General features: G+C 40.9%; 1 protein-coding gene across 1 annotated transcript in view; it reads left to right on the forward strand.

Annotated features, from left to right (window-relative positions):
• The window catches only part of GRM3 (glutamate receptor, metabotropic 3), a 255,445-nt gene that overhangs the window by 222,569 nt on the left and 7,174 nt on the right, over positions 1-25,702 (forward strand). The window contains exons 4-5 of the mRNA XM_010859121.1: positions 6,258-7,324; positions 17,372-17,546. Of these exons, the coding sequence (XP_010857423.1) occupies positions 6,258-7,324; positions 17,372-17,546 (1,242 nt within the window). The remainder of the gene's footprint in view (positions 1-6,257; positions 7,325-17,371; positions 17,547-25,702) is intronic.

A 25,702-nucleotide genomic window follows, 5' to 3' on the forward strand; every position in this document is an offset into this window, starting at 1 on the left:
ACAGACATACAGATGGCTAACAAACACATGAAAAGATGCTCAACATCACTCATTATCAGAGAAATGCAAATCAAAACCACTATGAGGTACCATTTCACACCAGTCAGAATGGCTGCAATCCAAAAGTCTACAAATAATAAATGCTGGAGAGGGTGTGGAGAAAAGGGAACCCTCTTACACTGTTGGTGGGAATGCAAACTAGTACAGCCACTATGGAGAACAGTGTAGAGATTCCTTAAAAAACTGGAAATAGAACTGCCTTATGATCCAGCAATCCCACTGCTGGGCATACACACTGAGGAAACCAGAAGGGAAAGAGACACGTGTACCCCAATGTTCATCGCAGCACTGTTTATAATAGCCAGGACATGGAAGCAACCTAGATGTCCATCAGCAGATGAATGGATAAGAAAGCTGTGGTACATATACACAATGGAGTATTACTCAGCCATTAAAAAGAATACATTTGAATCAGGTCTAATGAGGTGGATGAAACTGGAGCCTATTATACAGAGTGAAGTAAGCCAGAAGGAAAAACATCAATACAGTATACTAACGCATATATATGGAATTTAGAAAGATGGTAACAATAACCCATGTATGAGACAGCAAAAGAGACACTGATGTATAGAACAGTCTTATGGACTCTGTGGGAGAGGGAGAGGGTGGGAAGATTTGGGAGAATGACATTGAAACATGTAAAATATCATGTAAGAAACAAGTTGCCAGTCCAGGTTCGATGCACGATACTGGATGCTTGGGGCTAGTGCACTGGGACGACCCAGAGGGATGGTATGGGGAGGGAGGAGGGAGGAGGGTTCAGGATGGGGAACACATGTGTACCTGTGGCGGATTCATTTTGATATTTGGCAAAACTAATACAATTATGTAAAGTTTAAAAATAAAATAAAATTAAAAAAAAATAAAAGTAAACCAACTATAGCTTCTTAATGTTACTTGAATGAATCTCACCAAACTTAATTTTGAGCAAAAGATATTAGAGTTAACATAACCCATACTTTATTCTATATTCATACCATGCATAATATCAGGCAATCATGGTTCATGGTACTTAAAGATGATGGTGGTACCTTTGGGAAGAAGCAAGGGTAGACAGGGATAGAACAAGAGTACTGGCGATGTTCCATTTCCTAACACCCATAATGTTACATAGGAGTATTCACTTTGTGATAATCCTTATTTTTACCCCTTTTCTGTATATGGATTTCAATGAAAAGTTCTTAAAAATTTCATCATAGGGCATGTGAGAAAAGCAATAGATTATGTAATGGACATCAGGACTTGGGGAAGAGAGGGTAGAAAAAGATGCGGTAGTTACATTAGCTCAGGTTAAAAATGGTCCCTAACCAAGATTCAGGGGCCACAATTAACCTTCCAGCTAAAACCAAAAAAAAAAAAAAGCAAAAGCAGACCCTGAGCCTTTCTCCTGAATTGGGGCTGAAGGAGATCGAAATCTCACTAATTTCCACACACTGGTCTTTTCTCTGTGCCTTGCCTCCACACTCTTCATTCTTAGTCTAGGAAATATTGTTCCTTTCTGCGCCTCCTCAGTGCTGAAAATTTCAGCCATAAGATGTAGACTCTAGATAGGGAAACAGGAAAACGTGTAATGAGACCTCAGAAGTGTTAGCCGTGCTAACTTCTCAGGAGAACTGGAGAGGTCTTTATACCATCTTAACCCTAAAAAAACCGCAATGTTCTTTCAATAGCTTTTCTAGAACACTCACTTTCCCTTGCACCTGAGGAACTTAGCCAGTATTTTCCCCTGTATGAGACAGCATTTCAGACATCTAGATGGTGCTGTGCCTCAGCAACCACTCTCAGGTGGTAAATAACCATGGAAATGCTTCGGCAATTGTGTTCCTAATCAGTAGGTAAATTAATTACACATAGCCAAGAGTTCATTTTTATTCTTTCCTGTCTTCCTGCTGCATGATGTTTGTAAAGGATTCTGTTGGCTCCAGCCAGAGGATTTTGATTTCTTCACCACTTGACCCCTAATAAGGTCTTTCAAGGGAAAAGCCATTTTCTGTCTTCTCACCTAGGTCTTTATTTCAATCCATCAAAAGAGTTCACGGAAATTTCAGTGATGGCCTGGTTGTAAAATTGGAGCCACGTTGCTGCTGGTAGCTCTTGCAATCTTTATTAGCATTTATGGACGTGATCCCAGGCAGTGGCAGTTATATTCCCATTATTGACAGCCTGTTAAGAGCTACATTGGACTTCTGTCTGAAAGGAAAAAATAAAGAACTGATTTAATTTCCTCCTGCCATTGACCTGTAGTATTTATAAGGTATCGTCCTGCCTCGTCTCTATGAAACGGACCCTAGGAGGGCTGGTCACCTTGGTATGAAACTTCCAGAATAAATCCATTTGAAACTGGGACCAGAACTAACTGGATAATGAGCTAAACTGATAAATTAGTCTCCTGATTCGAGGCCAGATCAGGTTTCCTCTGAAACGTGAAGACCTGATTTTGAGACACTAGCGCAGTGAAGTAGATTTTGGAGAAAGATTCTTAATCTTTGTGGGGGGGGGAAAAAAACTCCGCTATCTTTCCAATTCTTCCCCAACCCCTTTAGTTTTTTTCATGCTGTTACCACAACAACAGAGGTGATTTATCTTTCCATTTTGAATGATGCTTAGTTCCCTTGGGGAAATTCAACTCGAGAAATAGGAAACTCACTCTAAAGAACAGTACAGCTCATCTCCAGAGAATCATACTTCCAGATCACTGGACTTGAACTATTTCCCAGGTGAGTCATTTGACTTAGAAGCGACTCTGAATGCATCAGGAAGGTGACAGGATCGATACTCTCACACTGCTCCGTCACTTGAAGTCACTCTAGCAACACCTGAGAAACAGCTAGGTTTTCCTACCTGCCTCCTCACTACCCAAGTCAGTCGTGTTTGGATCAGCATTCAGGTACAGGAAGATTCTCCCTTGTGGAATATTTGACAGATACAGTTTACCTTTTTCTTCTAGGTTCCCCTTTCATTCTTTTTCCTTCTAGTATAGACATAGCAAGGGCTTCCCAAGGGGTGCAGTGGTAAAGAATCCACCTGCCATTGCAGGCGGCTCAAGAGATCCGAGTTCAAGCTCAGGGTTGGGAAGATCCCCTAGAGGAGGAAATGGCAACCCACTACAGTATTCTTGCCTGGAGAATCCCATGGACAGAGGAGCCTGGCAGGCTACAGCCCAGGGGATTCTCCAGGCAAGATTCTCTCAGATCTCAAAGAGTCAGACATGACTGAGGGACTAATACACACACACAGTAGCTCTTTATTCCAAACTACAGATCAGAACACTTCTGCTGACAATGGGTTTGTTACATATTTAATGAGACAGATTTAATAAGAGGGAAATTTATATTAAAAAATTCCACCAAACGACTGTTTACCACCCACTTACCAAGCACTTGTGATAATATTTGCAGCAGTATCATTTTCCTTATTTATTTACTTTGCAAGCTGTTCTGCCTGACCTGGCCCAATTATTCATTATACTTTTTAACTTTATAATTTATTTTTATAAAAATAATACATGTACATAATTTTTATGTGACTTTGACAAAGCTCATAAGAAAGAGCAATAGTCTCTTGTCACCCTTTCCCAAGTCAGTTTGTCCAATAATTTACTTTGAATCCCTTGATACTGTCTTCCTTCTACTTTCTCTTTCTCTCTCTCTACAACATCTCTTGATTGAACGCTGAAATTCCATAGAATCTTCTCAAATCTTTATTTTCTACTTTCCTTCTGAGCATTTTGGTCAAACTTTGAGAATTCTTTCAAATTTAACTTTCAATCCTTATACTGAATTTCTATTTTCTGCTCTCAATTCCAAAAGTTCATTCTTGCTCTCTGAATGTTCCTTTTTAAGAATAGACTGTAGTTATCTCCTAGATGCAGCATCTTTTCTTACCTCTCTGAGCTCATTATTATTATAAAGTTTTCATCTTTTGCTCCCTGCATTGTCTCTATTGATGCCAAATTTCCTTTTCTGGTTGGTTGTCTTTCAGGTTGGAAGTTTACTCAAATATCTGGTGTTCCTTGATTGTTAATGTATATTTTCCTTTTTTATTATTGTATTTTGAATAGGTGTTATAATCATGTGCTTCAAAATGCAAAAATATAAATATAAAAGAATTCAGTAAAAATTTCCCACCCATCTTTGCCATGCATCTGCCCACTTCCCATCTCTTGCCATTGGTAACCACTATCCTTGGGCATCCTCCCAGAGGTCCTTTATGCACAAAAGCACTGTAGAAGCCACATTTCCCAGCCACTCTTGAAGTTGGGTGTGACCCTGTAACTAATTTCTAGTCGATAAATGTGAACAGAAACACGTGCCACTCCCAGGTTTATACTTTTAGGAAGCAGGTTCAACTACTTCATACTCTTTTTCTCCTTTCACTGGGTGGATGCTGATGAGAAGGAGGCCCTAGGAACTGGTACAGCTTCAAGATGGAAGGGACCTGAGTTCCTGAATCAGAGTGTGGAGGAGAGATGCCCATGGACCAAGACCTTAGCCTGCTGCACGAGGGAGACATAAACTTCATTGTATTTGAATGCTTACATAATTTGGGTCTATTTATCCACACACGCAAGCCTACCCTAACTAATAAAATTTGTCTACGCATCACAGAGACATCAGCCACATTCTCTACATTTAAGGAAAGAGTAAAAGTCAGCAGTGTGAAATAGTAGGCACAGAGTCAACCAGAGAAGATGGCATAAAAACGGCAGCAGATGTTGGCAAGAGACTTGATGAGCAGCAGCTGGAAGAGCGGAACCAGACACGCCTAGACAGCTGCTGCTCTTCAGTTCAGTTCAGTCTCCCAGTTGTGTCCAACGCTTTGCGATCCCATGAATCGCAGCACACCAGGCCTCCCTGTCCATCACCAACTCCCGGAGTTCACTCAAACTCATGTGCATCAAGTCGGTGGTACCATCCAGCCATCTCATCCTGTGTCGTCCCCTTCTCCTCCTGCCCCCAATCCCTCCCAGCATCAGAGTCTTTTCCAATGAGTCAACTCTTTGCATGAGGTGGCCAAAGTATTGGAGTTTCAGTTTTAGCATCAGTCCTTCCAATGAACACCCAGGACTGATCTCCTTGCAGTCCAAGGGACTCTCAAGAGTCTTCTCCAACACCACAGTTCAAAAGCATCAATTCTTCAGTGCTCAGCTTTTCTTCACAGTCCAACTCTCCAGCTATAAGAGACAGTGTTGAGGGTACCAGTCCTGTACAGTTAAGAACAAACTTTAAAGCAATTACATAGTTTCTGCATATGGTAGGTGTCTTCAGAATATTCAGGTTGTGTGTAGATAGACAGATAGATAGGAGTATGTTATACATGGGGCTTCCCCAGTGGCTCAGTGGTAAAGAATCTGCTTGCAATGCAGGAGCCACAGGAGACATGGGTTCAATCCTTGGGTCAGGAAGATCCCTTGGAGGAGGGCATGGAAATCCACTTCAGTATTCTTGCCTGGAGAATCCCATGGACAGAGGAGCCTGGTGGGCTATAGTCCATGAGGTCACAAAGAGTCAGACATGACTGAAGTGACTTAGCATGCATGCTGTATATAGATGGCTTGCAAATATGTAGTCAGAATGATTATCCTCCAAAACATGAAAATACTACAGTTGAAGGATTATGGATGAGTGTTTTTTTTCCATCTGAATCATCTAAACTGTTTAAAAGAAAAATACCATCCATTTATGGTGAAAATATTTTTTCTTGACTTTGAAGGAGACAAAAAAAAAATCTTCCTTTTAATTATATACTTCCATGAAAATATTTAATTTCTATGCATTCAATAAATAATACAGATGTGGTTCAAAGTTCTGTCCAATTCCTATTTGGAGTTTTTCAAGAAATGAATATTTATATACCACACAGACTATGACTGGATGTTTGCCGTTCCCCAGTTCCCCAGTTCCCCAGTTACGTAATCAGCTCCTTTGAAGGCAGATGCTATATTGTACTCATGGATTGTCACTGGCACTTGGCACATAGGAGGCATTAAGGAATGTTAAGTGAATGAATTTATGAATGCTTGAGTATTCCAGTAGCTTTTAATATGTAAATTCAATGGTAATTGATAAATTATCTCAGCCTTGGAATCTTGTTCCCTGTTATTTCAGTTCTGCTAAGTGTATGATATAAAGTCATTGATCATACTTAAGACACCTAAACAGTGTTCTTTTCTTTTTCTTTTACTTTACACATTACAGCTCCATTCATCGCAAATAAAGGTGTAGATAGCATTGTCAAGTTTGACACTTTTGGAGATGGCATGGGACAATACAACGTGTTCAACTTCCAGTATGTGGGTGGCAAGTATTCCTACCTGAAGGTTGGTCATTGGTCAGAAACCTTATCACTAGATGTTGACTCTATCCACTGGTCCCGGAACTCAATGCCCACTTCCCAGTGCAGCGACCCTTGTGCACCCAACGAAATGAAGAATATGCAACCAGGGGATGTCTGCTGCTGGATCTGCATCCCTTGCGAGCCCTACGAATACCTGGCTGATGAGTTTACCTGTATGGATTGTGGCCTTGGGCAGTGGCCCACTGCAGACCTATCTGGCTGCTTTGACCTTCCTGAGGACTACATCAGGTGGGAAGACGCCTGGGCCATTGGTCCAGTCACCATCGCCTGCCTGGGTTTTATGTGCACATGCATGGTTGTGACTGTTTTTATCAAGCACAACAACACACCCTTGGTCAAAGCATCAGGCCGGGAGCTCTGCTACATCCTGTTGTTTGGAGTTGGCCTGTCCTATTGCATGACGTTCTTCTTCATTTCCAAGCCGTCACCAGTCATCTGCGCCTTGCGCCGACTGGGGCTGGGGACCTCCTTCGCTGTCTGTTACTCAGCCCTGCTGACCAAGACAAACTGCATTGCCCGCATCTTCGATGGGGTAAAGAATGGCGCTCAGAGGCCAAAATTCATCAGCCCGAGTTCTCAGGTGTTCATCTGCCTGGGTCTGATACTGGTGCAGATCATGGTCGTGTCTGTGTGGCTCATCCTGGAGGCTCCAGGCACCAGGCGGCACACCCTTCCAGAGAAGCGGGAAACAGTCATCCTAAAATGCAACGTCAAAGATTCCAGCATGTTGATCTCACTTACCTATGACGTAGTCCTGGTCATCTTATGCACTGTGTATGCCTTCAAAACGCGGAAGTGCCCAGAAAATTTCAACGAGGCCAAGTTCATTGGTTTTACCATGTACACCACGTGCATCATCTGGTTGGCCTTCCTCCCTATATTTTATGTGACATCAAGTGACTACAGAGTAAGTCTTGGAATGGTTTCTCCTTTTCCTTCTTGTATCCTTCTACTGTTTTGTTATGTAGAATTTACAATAGACTCCCTTTATCTCAGCAATCAGGTAGCTAAATAACAAATGCTATGATGAACTGCCATGTTGCATGTGGAAATTAATTCACTGTGTTTTAAAAGCATTTAATTAGTGCTTACTATGTGGAAAACATTGTGCTAGGCACAGAAAGGAAGATACATGTATATGGCATGGTCATTCAAACAATTTATAATCTGGTGGGAGAAAAGTATAATACACACACACACCTTTAAAACTTTTAATTAAATTTAGAAAGTGAGTGATGAGAGAATAAGACTTACACAACTAGAAATCTAATGAGAATACTTTAAATTAGACACAAGAGGACCGGGCTACCATAGATCGATCTGTAAGTTAAAGCAGACTTGCAATATTAAGCCAGGATCAGTTTAAAGACCTAAAAACTCTCACTTGAGTTTCAGATAAGCATCATTATTTCTCTAAAATGGGTTAAAATACAATGTTTACTTATTGTACTTTTCCTACAACTTTAGTTCCTGTAGGCATGGTATATATATGTAATCCTTGAATTAGTTAAAAATTTTACTGTCTATATTCAGGCAATCTAATTACATCATTATTCATATAGTCTTCAGTGATATTTAGTTCAAAGTTCTGGGCTTCAATATAATTATCATCTTTTCTGAAAGAAACGGATTCATCATTCCATCAAAACTTTTCAAATTGTTGAAATGATCCATCAGTTGCTCTTGCATTTAAAATTGTAATTTTAGTATCTTCCAATGAATGAGTATGAGTGAGTATAGGAATTTTTCCCTCTTAAAGCAATCGGTTTTTATTTTCTACATTTCTTAAGTCATCATAAAGTTTTCCAGAGGCATTATGGTTTCCTTGTTACACTGTGATTTCACCAAATAAAGTGCCTCTGTAGGCACTGTAGAATAGTCTCCAAAACTTTTGTTTATCAGCAGTTCCTATGTTGCCAAGCTCTTGAATATTGCAGCTCAAAAATAAGACAAAGCTACTTACAGCAACAGATCAAGAGACTGGCAAAGCTTAGTGTGTCTAGTCTATTAAATTATCCACCACCATATGACTGAAACCTCTGGACTACCATAAAGGAAGAATAAGAAAAATGAAGAATATATATCCAGTGTTGGGGTAACAGTCAGGCTTTCTGAAACTATCTATAAAAATTTTTGAAAATCTGTCAAAGGAAAAAACATCAGAACTAAATCAGAGGTCAGAACTAAAATCAAAGGCCAGATTATATGCACCACAAGCTTTGAGTGTGGGGATTAAATGGAGAACTACAGTTCATGTATTTTAATACCCCCAATTCTATCTTTTATTTTTCAGTACACATCACCCTCTTAAAGACCTGTAAGGATTTTTTTTTCCAGTTCTTAGGTAGCCATCTTTAGTAGTTAGGACTTGGGGTATTGGGACTGCAAAATTGTTATTACACTGTTAATTATTTCAGCCTCATGATTTGAAACTATTCTTTCTCAGAAAAGCTCATTTTAAAAAATAGCAGAAAATACTACTTAGAATGAAATTTAACTTCATTGAATGAACTAGCATTTATTTCTAAAGATGACTTTTCCCCCCTTTAACATGATAGCAGTATCATGATTAAATGAAATTAACTGAAGCCCCAAAGTTTCACATGACAGAAGTTACTAGAGAAATGCAGCAGAGAGTGTAAAATGCAATAAAGTTGAGTGTTTTGAGGTGTGTGCTAATTAAGGCAACAAATCACACAGAGATCATCTGAGGTCTCACTTATCATTGCAATAATGCCAACCCTGAATTTACAAGAGAACTGAGAAGGTACACCAGAGCCTCCAACACAGTGGTTCTCATCTCAACTGCACATTGAATCAACTGGGTAGCTTTGAAAAAATACTGATACCTGGGGCAGAGCCCCAGAAATTCTGATTTAATTGGCCTGATCTGTGGCCTGAACTTCAGGATCTGTCAAAGCTCCCCAAGTGACTCTCACTTAAAGCCACGATTAAAAATTGCTGCTCTAATGAATCACATGCTCTTCTCATCTCATAGATAGCTTTAGTGTGGCCTGCATTGTTCTGAAATTCTTTGAAATATCTGTCAAAGTTAGAAAACTGAGAAATTTTATATAGCTATCCAGATTCTTGGCTCCTCTTAACCAAGTGAAACTTGTGAACCCTAATTCCTACATGCAACAGTTAGCTGGTTGAGTAGTGTTCGTGTATCTAGACAGAACTCTCACTCCTGTTGCCCACAATCCCACCAACCGCTGAATTCTTACACTTGGTTTCCTTCATGTATGAAGTATTGGAACTCGGCCCCTTGTTTTAGACTGAGTTTTAAAATTTCTCAGAGGTAAACCATGTGGCTCAGATAGAATCAGCAGCACTAGAAAAGTACCCATTAATCTAATCAGTCAACAAGGTTTATGACTCAGTACTTTGCCACCCACTGGGAGTTACACATAAATATAAAGTACCTTTCCAGTCTTCAAAAAGCTTATACTCCAGTTGGGAAAAAATAACAAGAATGAATGAATTCAAGATTAATGCAGAATAGTTTATAATTAAATTACTGATACAAACTCTTAAATGCCTACTTGTTTCAAAAAAAGAGTTGGATCAGTAAGAGCTTGGTGTTTCTAGGAATACTTCTGCTTAAAAAGGTGAGATTTCACCCTGGACCTTCGTTGGAAAGTGCAGTTAAGGTAGTTAGAGAATGTAAGGCTTACAGGGAATATTCTTGAAGCAAAATAGAAATGAACCAAGAAAATATGGTAATATCGGTTGTTCTCAAGTGGGAGGTAAGGGGAGTCTGGTAAGAAACTCATGGGAACTGGCAATTTGGTCAGATTATACCAGGTAAAAGAATTCATTTAAATAATGTTTAAGGGCTTTGAGGTCTTGTGATTTTTTTTTTAATTTTTCTTGTTTTCTTTTGGTTGGTTGTTTGCTTGGGCAAAAAAAATAACGTAATTAAGGTAAGAGGGAAAGAAAGGAACTGACTCTACCTGATCGACCTCCAAGACCTTACTCTGCTAAATGCTTTGCATACTTGAGCTCACTTACTCTCATTGGCACCCTGGAAAGCAAATTTCATTATCCATTGGAAAGATGAGTAAACAGACTCAGAGGATAATTAACTTCCCAGGTGGCACAGTTAAGAAATAGTAGGACAAGATTTTTAGATCCAAATCCGTGCCTTTCATGCTACACCACAAACTTATCTGTTCTTAATAGAAGGAATACATTTGTAGGAGTAAAGCCTAAAACAAGCAAGACTAATTGATTCTATAAGAGGCATCAAGACAAAGCAAGCAAAAACTTGGGTAAGAATCCAAAAATGTGAAGAATCTTTGAGGAATACCCAGACCATCTCCTTCTTTACTGCAACATAACCATCCTAGATAGTGTAAAGAAACAAACACTGAGTCATCGGGGATTCAATACATAGTGTACACGGTGTAAATAAAAAATTAGGCCACGTTTGGGTGGAAATTTTTCCATAAAAAATTAAAATGGTAATTACTAAGTATTTTGTTCAGTCATGTTTTCCAAAAGTGTTTGAGCCTTTATCATGGGCCTTGGAGATGCAGCAATTAACATAGGCCAGCCCCTCCTTTTTATAAATTACAGTCTAGTAGGGAACAAGAGGAGATAGAGATGGAGAGTGAGGAATGAACAAATGAAAAGTCGGGATAACTCCTGCAGGGGTGAGTGCTGTGATGGAAGGGAGAGGGGGTATGCTACTTCCCAAGCTTTAAGGTGTATACACCTGGGAATATTGCTGAACATTTTGATTCAGTGAGAAGGGATGAGGCCCAAGATTCTGGATTTCTAGCAAGCTCTTAAGTGATGGAGATGCTGCTGGGCAAAGGACTGTACTTCAGGTTTCAAGGTGCTAGATTCTTTTCTGGGGTTGGGACAGGCAAAGTACTTAATCCAGGCAGAGACTTGGGGGTGACTTTAGAATTTTTTTTACAAGATTTAAGTACTTGCAAAGAAATTTCAGTGTTCCCACGTTGAATATTTGAAGACTTAAAGAAATGTATCACATCTCGTTCTTTCAAAAAAAATCTTTGCCACCCCTCCTAGTACCCATTTCATAATACTCTACTGAAAGATGGAAAAGCCAGACAGGGGAATTCCATACACTAGACAGACGAAGCAGTAAGCACAAATGCCTCTAGGCAAAAATGTCATAGCAAAGAAAGGTGTATCTGGCTATGGTTTAATGCGTAGATGGAAATGTGATTTTATATGAGAAGTAGGCAGGGCATGGGGGGATAGACCACTTAGGACTTCATAGCACATAGCAAGAAGTTTAGATTTTGTTCTATATGGAAAAAGAAACCACTGAAATTCACTTTTAAGCAGAACAGTTTAGTGATCTCACATTTTAGAAAAAAAAAAAAATTCAATCTGCTGAAGACACTCTATGACAGAAAGGCAAAAGCAGGAGAGGGGAGAGTGGTTAGGTATTGTAGTAGGTGTTCCAGTTGGAGCTGATGGTGACTGGAGCCAAGGGTAGGATGTCAGTGATGGAGACAGAACCTGTCAGGAACTGTGAAGGGTTTTTAAACCATCCCGCAGTCTAACAGGTGAGTCCACCACAGTTTCTGGGATGCTGACAGAAGACACGAGATTCCTGATTCAGAGACAAAGGACTTTATCACTCACGGCCACCACTGTAGCCAGAACATCAGCATTGGTGTAGGCTTCCCAGTTTCCACTGGCAACGCAGAGTGGGCTGGTGACCCCTGCACACACAGTCATCAGGACAAGATCAGTGTTACTGACCTTTCACCTTCTCTTTGAATCTGCCCAGCACTGTTACCGGTCTTATCCTTTTTTTAAAAGGTGGGTATTGTGTTCATCATAGGCTTTTAGCAAGAATTTTTTAAGAAATGTTGCAATAAAATATCATTGACTTCTGAGTTTGGGATGCCTCCTTAAATCTCCCTCTCAAGCAAGTGCCTCACTTGTCTCATTCTGATCCCAGCCCTAACCTCTCCCTAACGGGTCTGGGTAGGATGGTGACTTGGTTGGTTGTAACCAACAGAGCATAAATATTTGAGTTCTTACCTTCCCAAAGTTTCCCAGCATACTGGGTCTGGTGCATACAGTTGGCAGCTCCCCCTGGGGATGGGGAGACTTTCACCCAGTCCTTCCTGTCTTCTTAAGGCAGCTGCAGTCAGGATGGAGAGTAAGGGAAGAACCAGGCAGCAGGCAAATCTGCGTGCCAGGAAGGAAAGCACATTTGCTCTGTGTTTCAAGAATGTAGATCTATGTGTGGTTCAACTGAATGAAGATCCGATGTTTCTGAGCACCCAGAACCTTGAACTGAATGGCAAGATCATCATTATTGTCACTGTTCAACTTTGGGGACCCCTTGACTCAGGAGGCCAGAGCCAGGTAGCTATCTGCCTAGGGAATATTGTTTGTGTATTTCAGCTTATTTGGCACTGACTCACATAGACAGCAACATTTTTAAAGGCATCCGTCCCAACTCAGGGCATCTGCTATCTCAACACGATGACATCGCTTAGTGTCTTGCCTGGTTTTAGCATAGAGCTAGGCAAGTGTTCCAGCGCTGTAGCCGACTGTAAGAATCTCTCTAGATTTCCTCACATCAGTTTCTCATTCTTTGGTGTAGCACTTTTGTCAGCATTTTAAACACAATGCAGGTCAGTAAAAGCCCCAGTACTAGTCAGTGCCTCATCTATGGTCTTCCAAAGCATTATTCTGTTTCAGGGAAATCTCATAGAAAGGACCAAAGCTCCTTTTCTGCAGCCCAGTTTCCACTGTAAAAAAGCTGAGACCTTTGTCATCTTGGAATGGATCTAAGTTTGGCAGGAGAGACTACAGCAGGGGATGAGCCATAAGGGGCTCAGCTGTTGCCATTCCTCCTTCACAAGCAATAGTCATCTGCCTCCCTCATCTTCCAGGGGAGGCAGGCAAAGTCCCAGTGATTCACCTTGTCTCTGCAAGGTTTCTCTTTTCATGGTCAGCGTAGTCACATGTCCCTGCATCTTTTGTGTGAAAAAGAGTGGAACTTTCCGCCCATCAAGGACCCGAATCAGAATAGGGAGGAAATCCACCCCATGCCCACAGGAGAGTCAGCAGCGATCTCAGTACTGGTCCAGCAGCTCTATCTAAACCCACTTCCTGTTACTCAGCCTGTGACCCCATCCCTCAAATCTTCTTCATTGATGGCAATAAAGTGGAGCACTATTTATTGCTTGGATGACCACATAGTTTGGTCAACCTGTTTGCTACAGATTCTCTGGACTTCTCTCGAGGCCTGTTAATCAGCCCACATTTCCTCTTTGAGAAAACCTTTCCAATCTCACTGTCACAGCTGTCAAAGACCATAAAGTCTGGATTTTACTCAACTTATTCTAATTTACCATGCTAGCCTGCCACAGTCTTGTGGACGCTGACAAAAAGGACTTTATAAGTCAAAGCAATAGCAGTAGCTGGAAATTTAGCACTGGCTCTGGTTCCCTGAGCCCTACTTTCTGCAGACTAGGCAAAGGGGACTGTAACCACCGCACAGTCAGTGGTGGCATTACCCGGAGGAACTGTGAGATTAGGGAACCCGAGCCTTCTCTAATGGATGATATGCTGGTCCCTTGTTTCACAGACACTATCTCCATCTCTTAAGGCTCTTTGCAATAAAAATCTCTTGAAAAGAAAGTTTGGAACAAAGGCAGTCAGAGCCGCTGCTTGAAAGATATAGAAGCCCAAGAGATCATAGAGGATTATCTTCCAAAAGAACAAATACTACTTGCTATTGGACTGGAAGTGTGGGTGTAAGAGAAATGGAAAAATTGAGGATGACTCTCAGGTTTGGGGCTGCACAGTTGGGTGGCATTTGGTGCCACTTAAATGGAGACACTTGGAGGAAAGGATCAAGTTCTGCTTACAGATTCATTCTGATTTGCCTACTACATATCCACAACAATACGCCAAGACAGCAGTTGAGTGTATAGGTTTGGAAGCCCAGAGGATAAGCTGGAAGTAGTACTACATGTGTGAATATCATCCACACAGGAAGTACTTATACCCTGGAACTCAATGAGATGGTGAAGGGAAGAGTGTCCAAAACTGAGTTCTGAGACACTCCAGCACTTAGAGCTCAGGTAGAAGAGAAAAAAGTTAGCAAACTGAGTTAGTAACCCAGATGAGGAACTGTCAGTGAGGGAAGAATGTATCCAGGAAGTGGTTAACCATGTCAGGCGTTGCTAGGAGCTTGAGGAAGATGAAAACAGAGCAGCGTGAACTGGGAATGTTCAAAGATACAGGACAAATAATTATATGTAAGTGCAGACTTTTTATAGTGTGATTTATAGAAGGAATTTGGCAACTGAAACTATGAGGCTGATACTTGGGTTTTGAAAAAAAATTAAGAAGTACCTTTTAATTTTGCAGCATAAACTGTGACCAAAACGCACCTTTAGTTTTGCCTCCCATTGTTCCCTTAATAGTGAGTGAGAGTAATCACCCCCCAGCCCTGGATGGAAATCCCAGTGAAGAGAACAAAAACACAGGGTGTTCACCACGTAAGGCACCGTGTTAGTGTTGGGACGAACGACAGGCGACCATGCTCAAGAGGTCCATGACTTTGTGCGCCCTTAGGTAACATAAGGTCCTACAATAATTTTCAGTGGGAAACAGTCTGTTAGGAAATTCAAATGCCTTGCCCATGTAATTATCAAAACCATATCCTGACTTAACATTCAATCTTATTTTCTCCTGCAGTCTGGCCTGCCTTCAAGCGGTAGCAGTCGGTTTCCCCTTTCTCCCAGCTCATAGTCCCCAGTCCACCAGCTGCTCTCCCCTCAGCTCTGGTTAAAGAGTAATAAGGAAGAAGTAGATCAGTTCTTACGTAACAGGATGGCTTTATGATCTTTGAGTCCCCAGTGGCTAAAGACACATCCTTGGGATAATCTGGAAGATGATTAAAGGATGTTTTCATGTGATTATCAGAAATTTCCTGCTGTTTTGTTTTTTTTGTTTTTTTTTTTTTTTCTTGCAGGTCCTTGAGTGAGTTGGCTGGCAATTTTCTACTCTAAGTTGTCACACATAGGCCCAGAACATCCAGCTGTTCCCCCTCCAGCCTCCTTCCCATGCTGGGAAAGACTCCAGGCCCCTCCACATGGCCCTTAGATTCCCCCCAATGGTTCACTATCCCGTGGCTCATCTTGTCCAGCATCCCACTCACATAGCCTCTGCTTTGATAAATTCTTAAGGGCTATTTCAACACATTCACAAGTCTCCTTGCTGTGGTACAAAAGTAACTGGCCATTTCTCACCTAGGAATCAGGCTCCCAGTCAGAGCATCTTCCCTCCACAGAAAAAGCGTCAGACCTTCTGTGAATGGCCACACCAATGCCCTTCTCTCTAGACTTTAAGTGAGGAGATGGGTACAATCCCCCTATAGTAGAGAGGATGTGGAATTCACAATACAACTTTGTGCAAGCTCTTCTCACAAAAGCCTTCCTCCTCCTCTCCTTGTAATGTCTTAAAATGTGTGATGAGTTTCACATTTATAGAAGTGTTTTTAGAAAAGGTTTAGAAAATGTGCACATTTGAACCTGTCTCACCCTCATGGGATAAGTGATCCCTCTCATACCGGCACCACAGTCAGATCCGAGGCAGGGAGAACACAGTTCTAATAACATGTTTTATATATCTATGTAAAACAATTGTGCTAGTAATGGACTTGCTATGAATAACATAGTTACGATTGATCAAGGCTTTTCCATCATGGAATTAGATAGTAGACTTTTCTGAGAAGTTAAAGGAGCCTGAAATCAGGGACCAAGTTGGAGAGCACTGGAGTGGTTAGGGTAGCAGAAGCTTTAAGACAGTGAGGAGAGATTTACTTTCAGCAATTAAAGTAAAGGCAGATTCTGAAGAGTTATGAAATACATGTAACCTGATTTTTTAAAAAATCAGAAACAGGAAGAAATCTTCTAAAACTATGTGGCTCTTCTAGTTAATTGTTCAGTCTTCAGTTTTCCTTGATTATAGAAGAAGGTCAGACACTTTGGGGCATGAGAAATTATTGCTATCTGGTAATAGCATTGCCTTAAGAAAAAGGAAAAAGAACTCTAAAATGACTCTAGAATTTACCATAGCTACTCTGAGTAGAAACTGATAGAAGAAATAATTAATTGCCATTTTTCATACTAAGAGTGATTAAATATGTAGAATCTAATTTAGGATTTTCCAGAAAAATTTATGGGAGGTGAAGCCAGGACAAATGAGAAGATCAGAGAAGATGAAGAGTGGAGGCAAGAGAATAAAAAGAGGAGATGATAAAACCCAGTTCTGAGGTTTGCTTTCAGGGATAAAGGGAAAATTCTTTCTTTGAAAGAAAGGGAAACGAAGATGGACTAGTGAGTATCTGATGTATCAAAATTCCAGAGAGATGCTAATGAAATGCTTAAGAGTCAGTACCTAGAAGAAAATTGACACTGTCCCCCACTATTGAGTAAGGAAATCAAGAGCAGATAGGCAGCACCCCCAGCATGAAAGAGAGACAGAAATATGAAACAGGATCAAATTTGTTCTTAATATAGTATACCTTAAACAAGCCGAGTTGATTAACTCAAACCATCAGACATCGAGTCACTCTATCACTTAGTACTTAGTACTGATATTTTACTACTTAAGATTCTGACTTCAGTAGCTCTGCAGAAGTATCTTTTATACAAATATACTGAAGAAAACAAACAAAGCAAGAAAGTCCATGGGAAGTCTTGGCAAGCCTTGAGGAACACCCATCACAAACAGTGTTTGCTTACAAATCCTCAGCAATGGTTCCCTGTGGATCCCAGGCTCAGAAGATTCAACATAATTGCTGTATTGGTTTGGCTAGAATAAGAATAGAACTGTAGATGATCTGGTTTTTTCAGTTTGCTCTATTTTTTAGCTCTTCAGTTGACCACTGTATTGGATTTATAGTCAAGATACCTAACTAGGCAACCTTTTCTTGTAGGTGCAGACAACTACCATGTGCATCTCTGTTAGCCTGAGTGGCTTCGTGGTCCTGGGATGTCTGTTTGCACCTAAGGTGCACATCATCCTGTTTCAACCCCAGAAGAATGTGGTCACGCACAGGCTGCACTTGAACAGGTTCAGTGTCAGTGGAACTGGGACCACATATTCTCAGTGTAAGTATGGCACTTGACACGGACCCCTTCAAACATAGCATTGTGGTAGGGAGCAGGCTGGGAGGGGGAACAGTAGACATAGAAACGGACAACACATGTCCACCCATAATCAATCTCAATTCAGTTTTAAAAAGTGCTGGTTAATCACTGTGTGCCCGGTGCTGTGCTGGCTGCTAACAATACAATGACAATGGAAGAGGGCAAGTTCCTGTATTCAGTCTAGCTGAGATGACAGATATTAAACCCATGACCACAACTGGGATTTTTAAGGATGTTGTGGACTCAGACAACCAAGTTTCTAGTCCAACCAGTTCAATAGTGAACCATGAGCACATCACTTTACTGCTTCCTCCCCTAGGTGGTCTAGAGGGCTGGACTAGATTGGTGCTCTATAAAGTGTGTTTTGTGTCACATAGATGCTGAAGGTGCTTCATAAAAATTAAAAGAGGAAGATAATCAAATAAGACGGAAAATGCAGCAACCTAAATACCCACTTGGAAGTTCAAAGTACGTCCTTTGACATGAGCACGATAAAGGTTCTAAGAATCTCTACAGCAAGGAAACCTGTTTCATTCTGTTATTTACAGTTTCTTAAAAGTATCTAACCACAAGAAAACCAACTCACATCCCTTGGAATACACCTTGGAAAATTTGGACTAGATCTACCTCCTATTACAAAGACACAATGTTTTTTCAGCTAACAACCAGCTGAGAAGGCAATGTGAAGTGAAAGATACCAGGATAACTCCCAATCAGAATTCTCTCTCCTCTTGGCCTGCAAGTCTCTGAAACTATCCTTGGAGAAGCATTTAATTCTTTAGAGTCATCCAAAGCACAAATGTACCTAAAGGGGACAACCTTTTAAGCCATTTTCAGCTAATCTGTGGTATGAAGTAGGAGAAATTCACTGACAGAAGGATGAAGAAGGGGAAGTGTGGGGGCGAAGGGCTGAAAGTGACAGAGACAAATGACTACTTCACAATTTTGCCCCAAGCCGATTAGAAAGAAAACTTCAAAATAGCTCAGCATCACAGAGTGAGCAATCGCATTAGTGCCCCAGTTTCTTCAACAACATATAGAATTTTATAGTGCAGTCCTTTCCCTCACAAACAAAGGGAAGACTGAGAGCTGCCAGCACCTTTCAGGGACGCGCTGAATATACCACTCCTCCCCAGTCTCAGCTGCTATAGAGATGGACACCTTATTTATTTTCGGCTCAATTTCCAGGTGTCACAATGGCTGAGTCCCAGGACCTGGTAAAACCTGTGACATCATTTTCCATGTGTCCGACTCTTTGTGACCCCATGGACTATACAGCCCACTAGGCTCCTCTATCCATGGGATTTTGCAGGCAAGAATACTGGAGTGGGTAGCCATTCCCTTCTCCGGAGGATATTCCCAACTCAGGGATTGAACCTGGGTCTCCTGCATTGCAGGCAGAGTCCTTACTGTCTGAGCCACAAAGAAACATGCTTATGTCTTGAGCAAACAAATCTCTTGTCTAGCAGCCAAACTATAACAGCTAATCCAGACAAGAAAAAGCTAGCATGTAATAATAATAACTAATAAAAACAAAAACAGTAATGGAGCTAAGAGGAACTATCATTTATTGTTTCCTTTGTGCTGGGCATTGTGCTAAATACTTCACACATGTGTGCACGCATGATATAGCTTATTTAACGCTCACAACTCTAGGAGATAAAGAAACCTATCCGAGGGCACACATATTGAAAGTGGCAGAACCAGAACTTAGAGACAGTTTTTCCGATTTCCCAAACCAGGGCACCACACCACTGCATGCTGCTACTTGAAACAGGAAATTTCCCATGGACAAGGTACTTGGTAGGCTTTGGAGGGAAAACAAAAGAAAGGTTACCCTAGGCTGTGCAGCATGATTTACCTCTGGGTGAAAAGAGTCTTGTTGAAAGCTTAGAACTCTTAGTTGTTATTAAAACAAGTTGTCAAAATCCCCAAGTCTTTCACAGACATTTTTCAAATCTCATATGTCCAAACTAAAGTAATTTAGAAATGGTGGCATCTTCTGATGCATAGACTAGGAATTAATAAATTCCTGAAGAGGTAACAAAGGCACTTTACCCAATCAAGTCTCTCCTCAGAATTTCAGAAACATCCATTGACACAAAAGCAATGCAATGCAGCTGCCACGGCTGTGCTCCAGCTGTCACTGTGTCTAATCTGCTAGCGGCCCAGCCAGTACTTCAACACAGACGTCTACCAGTCCAGCAGTTTAGGACTGCTTTGTCACTCAATGAAATTTCATTTTTTATCTTTTAAAAAGTCTAAATTTAGACCTCATTTTCCCCATGACTTTCCTCTAATTAATCCAAATTAATTAAGTGGCATTAAAGTAACAAATAAGATAAATTTTGACTTCCCTGGTGGCTCAGACAGTAAAGCGTCTGCCTATAATGTGGGAGACTCGGGTTTGATCCCTAGGTCGGGAAGATCTCCTGGAGAAGGAAATGGCAACCCACTCCAGTATTCTTGCCTGGAAAATCCTATGGACAGAGGAGCCTGGTAGGCTACAGTCCATGGGGTCGCTAAGAGTTGGACACTACTGAGCGACTTCAATGTCTGTCTGTCTTTCTTTCTAAAGTAACAAAGTGAAGTACTTTTGTCATGTTCTAGGCAATTTCAAAGTGCATAAGGAACAAATCCATTGATTTTTTACTTATAATTCTTTGTCTTTTGCTCACAATAGTTTTATATTTATGGGCTCATTTTATCCCATGAATACTGGATATAATGAGTTCTATTTTATAGCAAGAAAATAAGAGACGTTATTTCACAAGGATTCAAGTATTGACAATGGATTTTCTGATTTGTGATTAGTATCCTTCCCATTTTAATACATTGGAACCATTGCCATGAAATTCATTCAATTATTAAATGCTTGAATGCCTTCTATACACCAGAAATTTCTAAGCACCTGTTGTACACAATGAATAGGATAGAATCCCTGGTCCCAGGAAGCTTAGTGTCTAGGGCAGTGTTTTTCATGCTATAGAATGTAATCCATGAATGGGTCATGAAATTGATTTAGTAGCTTTGACCAGCATTTTTTAAAAGAAAATATAAAGTATCTTAGAGTGCATCACATGTAATAGGGTAAATAGCATTTCGTGAAGTTTGCTCAAGTTTATATATGGATACCAGGTTCAGGTAAAACATCTATTTCTATGAATTGCCATTAAAGAAATTTGAAAGCCATTGATCTATGGAATTTAGTTATAGGTATAAACATGCTGCTGCTGCTGCTAAGTTGAGTCAGTCGTGTCCGACTCTGTGCGACCCCATAGACGGCAGCCCGCCAGGCTCCGCCGCCCCTGGGATTCTCCAGGCAAGAACACTGGAGTGGGTTGCCATTTCCTTCTCCAAGGCATGAAAGTGAAACGTGAAAGTGAAGTCGTTCAGTCGTGTCTGACTCTTAGCGACCCCATGGACTGTAGCCCACCAGGCTCCTCCATTCATGGGATTCTCCAGGCAAGACTACTGGAGTGGGGTGCCATTGCCTTCTCCAATAAACATGCTACTGACCCACTATGGTGAAAATTTGAGCAATTGGTTTAACATCTCAATGCCTGTTTCCTCAATTATAGATTCAGTTCAATTAATATTCATTTCACTCCTAAATACTGGGAAGTATGTTTTTTAAGTAATCAAGAAAAAATCCTTAAACTGTTTTGAGTTCATTAAGTAAAGCATATGCTTTTCTTACATTGAACATAATTTGTATTCTCCTGGTGAGTATTCGCAAGCATGTTATTCCATCGGATTATTGCTACAATGTTGCTGCTGACTTTCTGACTTACTTCCTTCAGAGGTAAAAACAAAAACCCCATGTATGGATGAGAGTCAGCTGGTATAGCAACAAAGTTGCCCCCACAGAGACACATTTAGTTATCTATTCCCACATAACAAACTTCCCCCAAAATTTAGTGGTTTAAAAGAACGCGCTTTTATTATGTCTCTTGGTTTTGTGGGTCAGGAATTCAGGCAGGGCTGGACTGAGCAGTCCGTCTGCCCTACGAGGGCTTTACTGGGGTCCTTCTGTGCTGTCGGCTGAGACTGAGCTAATCTGGAGAGAACACAGTGGTTCACTCTCTCATATGGCAAATTGGTGGAACACCTCTCCATGTGGGACCTGGAAAGCATGACAGACCCTACCCTAATTCAAGGGGAGGGATGAAGACCCCACTTCTCAGAGAATGTGTGGCCATTTCCATCATGCTACACCCTCCAAATCCTATATCCATCCAGCACTGCACTCTTAGCAGAGATTAAGTGACATGACACACGCAATACCTAGAACTCACCTTGACTGAAAGGTGCGGCCACATTAACTTGCAGTTAATTCTCTGGCAAGAGAATAGCAGAGATACCACATCCCTCCACTTTGGAGTGTAAGTGAGCTCCCTGACAGCAGCTAAGGTGGTTGATAGTAGAAAGAGTATCAGTTATTGGGTTTTAAAAGCTGGGCAGTTGCTCCAAAAAGATACAAAAGAATGGCCAAACTCAGAAGCAGGCATGGAAGAAAGAACATGGTTAAGGACATCCTGGAAGATCCACAATCTGAGAAGTGTTTACATATTACTGTATATAAGAGAGAACAATTTTAGTTGCATCTGATTAACTATATTCAGAATAATAAAAATAAAGGAAACAGTAACTTTTTCCCACTAAATGTGCCCATAGGCTAAGTGTTCCCAATATTTATGTATTAAAAACACACACACACACACACACACACACACACACACTTGAAATGGAGGTTCCCAGACCCTGTCTCCAGAACCTTTGTATCATGGATTCTTGGTAAAGGCCAGAAATCTGGTCCATAACAGATACTCCAGCTGGTTCAATAGAAATGGTCCAAGGAAAACATTTTGAGAACCTCGGCTGAAGGCAGCCCGTCCACTTCATCCACTGCTATCAGTGAAGAGCAGAGAGCATCCTTTATATGAGTCTCAAAGAGGAAGGAGGCCCTGGGTTCAGAGAAGGAGAGCTGTTTTGAAGTCCTGTCCTTTGCTTCGTGATGCCAAGAGCTACATCTCAGCACAGTTATTTCCCCACCACCCTCAGAACACTCAAAGGAAGGTATTTCTTTCATAGAAGCATCAGGCCCCTCAAAAAAAAAAAAAAATTACTAAAGGTGAAGGTAGGAACAGACATCCGATAGCAGTAGATCTCAGAGACCCTGATATCCTAAAGTCATACTTGTAATGCTGTTCCCACACCCACACACATAAGCAAACAGCCTTCATATTTGGAAGAGAAAAAAAGAGGTCATTCTTTGTTTTGATCAGCTTTAGAAGCAAAGGATCTTCCCAGAGCTGATCCCCAAAGTAAGGCAATCAAGAACGTATGCTGAGAATCTTAATATCTGCAAATTGAATGATTTTTTAAAAATAAAAGCCTTTCCTTTCCCATTTCACCTGGCAGTGTCTTGTTCTACCAGCATGGGTGTACAGTGTAAGTGTACAGCTGTCCCCCTCAAAATGGCATCATTTTGAGGGGGACAAGCTGGGTGAACATGTAAGGTTTCACACCATAAAATCCTATAGGGCCTGTGCAGGTTAGAATGTTGTTGACACTGATATGAGTTTGCATCAGCATAGACTGAGGGGAGAAGAGAGAAATGGAGTGTGCCCAATAGTCTTCAGAGCTATTATGTACCCAGACATGGTCCTACGGGGATGTGTAGTTCTCTTGCTCATGGTGATCATTCAAATATATGTATGTCATTATCATTACGATCAGCCAAGAGGCTTCTGCTAACTAATGATGCCCAGATTTGGGTCCCAGAGGAGCCATGGGCATATGGAGATTGATTTTTTTTCTGCCAAAACCTTATTCAGAAAGTCACTTGTTTAGGTGGTAATGTGTGAACAGCTCAATTAATAGAATTATTCATTATTACCAAGAATTTGCCCATTATAAAAAGAAAGCAGTAGTCTAAAAAGATCAAGGGAGGGACTTCCCTTGCAGTCCGGTGGTTAAGACTTCACCTTCCAAGGCAGAGGGTGCAAGTTCAATCCCGGGTTTGGGAGCTAATATCCCATATGCCTCAGGGCCAAAAAAACAAAACCAAAACAAAGGTGATATTGTAAAAAATTAAATAAAGACTTAAAAATGGCCCACATCAAGCAAAAGTCTTTTAATAAAACAAAATGGTAAAGGGAACAGTCTTCTAGCATCACAGCATAATGTGCCATGGATCTGTAGCAACAGAAAGTAACTGCATGAGGGCCAGATTTTGTACTTATCAGTGGTCAAGCTTTGAAGATACCCCAGTTGGCAGGGGCAAGCCACTGTTCAACTCTGAATAGCACTTTATAAAAGACAAAAAAGCACATAATACCAAGTTTCTTCTCTACACTGATAGTTCAGAAAAACAGTATAACATACCTGCACTTTACAGTTCAGGGAGTCTCATGACGACTGGCCAGCAAATTAGCAAGTTATTTGGCAACCCACACTGAAGTGACGGTCTTCTTCGCCACAGGCATAAGTATATTATAAACATAAATCCTGTCTGACCAATGTAGGAAGAGCCTAGAGTTTGCAGCAAGTTAAGCCATTTGCTTCGGGCAGAATACACCTAGTGCATCCAAATCAGATAGACGTCAATCCATTTTCCCTTAAGAAAGCCAAGTCCACAGCATTCCTGAAAACCTCTTTCTACTGCCTTTCTCTCGCTCATTGAGGAAGGAAGGACAGTCTCCAGCTATAATAGGTAACCCCATATACATCAGGGAACTGATGTTTAATACCTCTCCTTTTATTTGACATTTCCATTTACTTGTCTCACAACCACTCTTACACAGCCTTTAAATCACTTTCCCTTTACTTCTACTATCTTCCTAGGTTTTCCCCAAGTAACTATAGCCCACCTCCTTTAATACAGAGACTGGAGCTGCAAGGGATGATATGGATCATGTATTCTAACAAACACGTTTATAGATGAGAAAACCAAGGTCCCATCTATTAGGTACTTTATGGAATTTGATAACTGAAGTCATAGATAAAACTCTCAAAGGCGTCTCTGTGGCTCCTCTGGCCTCTCTGGAGTTTCTGCCTCGGTTCAGTTACAGAATTCATCTCAGAGACCATTCTGACAGTGAGAATCTTAGCATCTGCAAATTCAGTGATTTCTTTTTTTTAAGTTCAAAGCTTTCTCTTAAGCACAGCACGTGACGTCATCTTGTTCTAACACATGGGTGCAGACTTGTGTTCCTCTCAAAAACCCGTGGCAAGGAGTTCAGCACCATAAATCACATCTCTGTGAAAGCCCTGTGATCCCCACACCCTGGCTGCACACAGACTAGGTGACGCGTTCCAAAAGGGCTGCCCACAAAGTTTCTTCGAAAACGAGATTTGATGAAGACAAAGGAATATAGTTAATGGTGACCCTCTCTAAATGTCTATGTCAGAGATATAACTTCTCCCATTAACATAGTTTTTTAAAAACCTCACTTTCTTGAATTAAATTACATTGTATAGTTTCTCTTCTGTATTGTATATTAGAATGGAACATAAACACAGCAGTTCAAAGAAAGTTCCTAAACCAGAGAATTTAGTATTGTATGAGAGATACTTATAGTCACATGCATTTCCATGTAACCCCAAATTTAATGATGCCTTTAAGAACAGGATACCATGTTCAGAACTATGCATATATGTCAATAAAAAAGAAAATATGTATTTAATCAAATACTGTCCATACACTGATCTCAGATGATCAATACCTTAAAACAAAGCAAAGGGTCTAACATCAATTTATTATATCCTATTTCATCTACTTCTTTTACATTTTAAGTGAAATTCTCTAGAGAACATCCATAAATGGAGATATCTGTATGCCTACAGCAGAAAAATGCCTCAGTTTAGTCGCTCAGTCATGTCCGACTCTTTGGGACCCCATGAATCGCAGCACACCAGGCCTCCCTGTCCATCACCAACTCCCGGAGTTCACCCAAACTCACGTCCATTGAGTCAGTGATGGCATCCAGCCATCTCATCCTCTGTCATCCCCTTCTCCTGCCCCCAATCCCTCCCAGCATCAGAGTCTTTTCCAATGAGTCAACTCTTCGCATGAGGTGGCCAAAGGACTGGAGTTTCAGCTTTAGCATCAT

The sequence above is a fragment of the Bison bison genome, unplaced genomic scaffold (assembly GCF_000754665.1).
Source record: "Bison bison bison isolate TAMUID 2011002044 unplaced genomic scaffold, Bison_UMD1.0 scf7180017864454, whole genome shotgun sequence".
Classification (NCBI taxonomy): Eukaryota; Metazoa; Chordata; class Mammalia; order Artiodactyla; family Bovidae; genus Bison; species Bison bison.